Source organism: Chrysochloris asiatica, unplaced genomic scaffold (assembly GCF_000296735.1).
Source record: "Chrysochloris asiatica unplaced genomic scaffold, ChrAsi1.0 scaffold00154, whole genome shotgun sequence".
Lineage (NCBI taxonomy): Eukaryota > Metazoa > Chordata > Mammalia > Afrosoricida > Chrysochloridae > Chrysochloris > Chrysochloris asiatica.
The window spans coordinates 3,406,668-3,411,495 of NW_006408672.1; the positions used below are offsets into that span (position 1 = coordinate 3,406,668).

Below are 4,828 nucleotides of genomic sequence, written 5' to 3' on the forward strand. Positions count from 1 at the left end.
GGGCGGCACGCGGAGAAGGAATCGCGCCCCAGCCACGGCCCAGGAACTTCCCAGACGCCCGAGTAGCCAACGTCGACCCCGGGTCTGCTGGTGCGTTCCCATTTTCCAGGTGTGATTGGAGGGTACGCGGTTGCGGGCCGTGGCCATTGTGCGCAGGGTGGACATTTCATTCCGGCCTCTGCGCCTGGATCCCGCCGCCAAGCGGCCCCTGGACCCGGCTTCTCGGTTCCCGCCCCACTCTGCCGCCGCGCCCCCGGCCCGCCCTTGGAGCCCGCCTGCCTGCGGGCTGATGTCCTGAGTTCGCCGCCCGCGGGCGCTGCGCCCTGAATCCGGGTTGCGCTGGAGAGCTGAGGCGAGGCGGCCGGGTATGAGCCAGCACCATGTCCTGGCTGGGCTCGTGGCTCAGTGAGGTCCAGTGGCTAATCCTGGTGTCGCTCTTCGTCGTGGCCCTGGTCACGGTGGGCCTGTACCTAGCGCAATGGGTGCTAGCCAGAGCACGACCTCGGCCCCAGCGGCGGCCGGAGGAGCTTGGCGAGGGGCAGCGCCCTGAGACGGATGCCCTGCTGACCTGGATCCTGACGCTGAACAGCTGGCGGAGCCAGTGGCTAGCAGCCTGGGTGATGTCTCTGAACGATGAGGCCAAAAGGAAAGCGGTGAGTATATGTAAGTGGGCAGTGCTCTGGGGTTCTAAGTGAACTGATTGGGGTGTCGGCACAGGGACAGCGCTCTTCCCTGGAGCCTTAGCTCAACTGCCCTTGGCTGAATCCGCAGCGAGCCTCACCAGAGACGGAGCATCTCTGAAAGTTAGGAGATAGACCTGGAAAGCAGAGGACCCTTGATTCGAACTGATTCACCAAGATTCATCAGAGTAATCTGGCCCTCGGGGGCACCAGGGGAACAGATGTTGTTGGAAGGACTTGGTACAGGGGCAGATTCCCAGCTCATACCTACCCTCCTGAGCCCCACATGGGTTCCAGCACCCAGAATCTAACTGAACTTGCAGTGGATGGATCAGCACTGGACTGCTAACCTCAAGGTTGGCAGTTCAAACCCCCAGACATTCCTCAGAAACCTTATACAGGGTTGCTATGAGTGGGAACCAACTCAACAGCACTTAACAGCACAGCAACAACATATGAATCACTGGAACCCAACTATGCTCTATCTTATAAACTTGAATATCCCTAGAAATGTATTTCCCAAAGGCTTACATTCTTTGGGATATCAAAATAGTGACTGAGTGTTGAGCACTTCCATTTGCTAGATGTTATATTGGGGTCTTAGGGCCTAGATTATCTCTTTCAAAAACTTTTAGAACATAATTGTTGCACCATTTTACAGGTGGGAAAACTGAGGCCTGGTGAGGTTAAGCAACCTACCCAAGGTCACACAGTCTGGGGTGGCAAAGCTGGGCTTTGAGTTCTGGTGAATCTGACTGACCTCAAAGCACAGGGGCTTAGTTCTTTGCTCTCCTGCCTCACTCTCATGTTTAGGTTTCTTTCATCCCTAATTACTTGGCAGCTGATTTTTACTTTAATCGTTTCCTGGCATTTACTAATTTTAGGTACTCGGTAGGAGGGATTAAGAACTGGTGAGTTTGGGGAAACACCTCCCAGGCTTGGCTGATCTTCCATGTTTTCAGGCATACATGTTCCTACAATGATTATGTATCTCCTTGGAGAAACCAGTGGCCATTGGTTTTGGAAATGGCACAATGCTGACAGTCTGGATCCACTAGCCTTCTAAATCTCCCACAGTGGGTCCTCTGCTCTGATAGCATAGTGGTTATGAATTGGGCTGCGAACCTTAAGGTCAGCAGTTCGAAACTACCAGTGGCTCCGCGGGAGAAAGATGAGGCTTTCTGCTCCCGTAAAGATTTACAACCTTGGAAACCCTGTACAGGATCGCTATGGGTCGGAACTGACTCAACGGCACTTAACAACAACACCAAGGTCCTCTGCCTGGCCTTTATTCCACGACCCTGGTCACCATCAGTTTTGAAAGGTGAGGTGACTGTGTTTTTAAAAATAACAACAACAAAACTAAAACAGCAAAACTTTATGTATAAAGTCATAAAGTCAACAATTCAAAAGCCCTTGTTTTGAACTCTTGAACAAATAATTGTTCCTTAGGATGACAAGGGGCTTCAAGGTCGGTAGACCGACTTCCGTCCTGGTGCCTAGAGTCTGTATTCCGGATGTCCTGAGCCAGACATTTCCTCCCAGGGGAGCCTGCCCATCAATGTGGAAGCCGTAAAGCCACGTGTCCTCATACACGTTAGCAAACAAAGATTTTTGTTTTTTCACGGAGCTGCTGTCACTGACCCCTGAGTCACTTGGTATCGTAGACCTGGATTCGGGCGCTGAGTCGTCTTCTGGCTGATGGTATGAGCGAGTGCAAAAGAGCAAGTTAATGGTCTCTAGGTTCCTTCTAGTTCTAACATGGGGACCCCTGATGACACCTCAAGCTCAGAGGTGGTGCTTCTAAAATCCAAACATCCAGTTGCTATCGAGTTGACTCTGACTCTTGGCTACCCTGGGTGTTTCAGAGTAGAATTGTGCTCACTAGGGTTTCCAAGGCTGTGACCTTTCAGAAAAAGATTGCCAGACCTTTATTCAGAGGTGCCTCTGGATGGGTTCCAAACACCAACTCATTTAGTAGTGGAGGGCTTAACTATATGCTCCATCCAAGGAGCAGGCTTGTGGGTTTGATTTGCTGATCTTGTGGTTAGCAGTCTAGTGTTTATTTTATAGCCCTCCAGCCTGTAAATTATGGCTGACCCTGATTTAAATTATCCTGCTTCATTTCTGACATTTCCTCATTGGGTTTAGAAAATATGATCACCATGGGCACAATGGACTAAGCATTGGACTGCTAACTGAAAGGTCAATGGTGTGAACCTATCAGCCACTCCCTGGGAGAAAGATAAGGCAGTCTGCTTTGGTAAAGAGTTAACCGTCTCAGAAATCCTATGGAGCAGTTTACTCTGTCTGGAAGGGTAGCTCTGAGTTGGAATTGATCTAGGGTAGTGAATTTTGGATATAATGCTTCCAGATAACGCATGCGCCTCAGGTGTTGAGAGAGAAAGGAGGATTCCTCTGCTCTGGCACTTACCTTTGGTCACAAAGACTGCAAATACTGAGGACACTATTTGAAGATTCCAGATGAAAAACTTCTGCCCCCAAAAGCTTGAACAACAACAATGGGAAAAGGCAGGGTTTGGCGGTCTGTGAATAGAGCAAGAGATTTGGTTTATTTTCATTTTTGTGTTCCCTTCCTACGGCCATGTACTATAGACTCTAAAATATCCATTTTCCCAGGCTCTTTCCTGAAAGTGGCGATAATGTACCTGGCTAAGAGCAGCCTCGAACTTCCTCTGACAGGTTTGCATCAGGGTGGGCTGGTTTTGTGGTTCTGGTCCTGTGACGATGCCCTGTTTCTTACCAGACACAGCCCTGGTGCTGGATGATAGTAGTTCACGTGGTGGCTTTTGCAGGCAGATAAGATCTGTGTGAGTTGGCTCCCTACAGCTGACTTGTCACACACCCTCTCATGTTCTGGGCCATCACTGCCCCAGCAGTAATGACCATGTGGGCGAGCAGGAGTTTGTGTCTCTGAGAGTCCTGACCTCCTCACCTGCAAGAGTTTCTCTCCACCTCCCTCACAACTTGATCCTCATTAATCTCTTATTAAGGCTGAAACTCCAAGCCTGTTCTCAGCTCAAAGACCCACACTTGAGTTCCCCCACCCCACCCTGTTTTGCTATTACTCTGCCCAAGCCCGGGAGGAATCCAGTTCTTGGCGTGTCACTTTGGGTCTGGTGTTGTTATGAGTTGCTGTCAAACTGACTCTAACTCATGGTGAACTTATGTATTACAGAATGCACTTGTACCATCTTCATAATCGTTGGTCTGTTTGAGCCCATTGTACTGGACAGGATTCTGTTGTTACCCATAAGGTTTTCATTGGTCAGTTTTCAGAAGTAGATCACCAGGACTTTGTTCCTAGTCTGTCTTAGTCTGCAAGCTCCACTGAAACTTGTGCACCATGGGTGACTATGCTGTTATTTCAAATACTGGTGGCATAGCTTCCAGCATCATAGCAGTGCGCAAGCCACCACAGTACAATAAACTGACAGATGGGTAGCAGGGACCAGGAAAACTCAGCTAAATGCCTAGAAATACACAGCTACTTTCATGAAAGGAGATTGGAGACTATAAGTTCTCCCGTCCTGGTGTGGCTTGCAAGGTGGGTTTGAACTGAAAAGTCAGCTATTCAAGCTCACCACCTATTCCTCGGAACTCTATGCAGGGCTGTTATGAGTTGAAACTGACTTGACAGCACTTAACAACAACAAAACATTCAAAGTTTTAAGGAGCTGGGTGGTGCAAATGTTTATAATCAGCCGCAAACCCAAAAATAGGCAGTTCGAACCACTTAGTGGCTCCACAGAAAGGCTTTATGACTTGCTTTCGTAAAGATCGTTGTTAAGTGTCATCGAGTCAGTTCCGACCCATACTGACCCTGTATAGGGTTTCCAAGGAGCAGTTGGTGAGTTTGAACCGCTGACCTTGTGGTTCAAACATACTTTGAAGTTGAGTGCTTATCTTACAGCACCACGTTGCAGCCAAGAATACCATAGAGATCAATTCTACTCTGTAACACACGGGTTGCCATGAATCTTGGTCCAACTCAGCAGCAGATGGTGATGGTGTGCCACGGAGTCGGTTCTGACTCATAGTGACCCTGTATAGGACTTCTGAGGCAGAAAGCCTCATCTTTCTCCCATGGAACCACTGGTGGTTTCAAACTGCTGACCTTGAAGTTA

The 4,828-nt window shown here is 49.3% G+C and overlaps 1 protein-coding gene across 1 annotated transcript in view; it reads left to right on the forward strand.

Moving 5' to 3' along the window:
- Nucleotides 1–380: 380 nt before the first annotated feature.
- C2CD2 (C2 calcium-dependent domain containing 2) overlaps nucleotides 381–4,828 on the forward strand; it is a 102,862-nt gene continuing 98,414 nt past the window's right edge. The window contains exon 1 of the mRNA XM_006870854.1: nucleotides 381–653. Coding sequence (XP_006870916.1) covers nucleotides 381–653 — 273 coding nt within the window. The remainder of the gene's footprint in view (nucleotides 654–4,828) is intronic.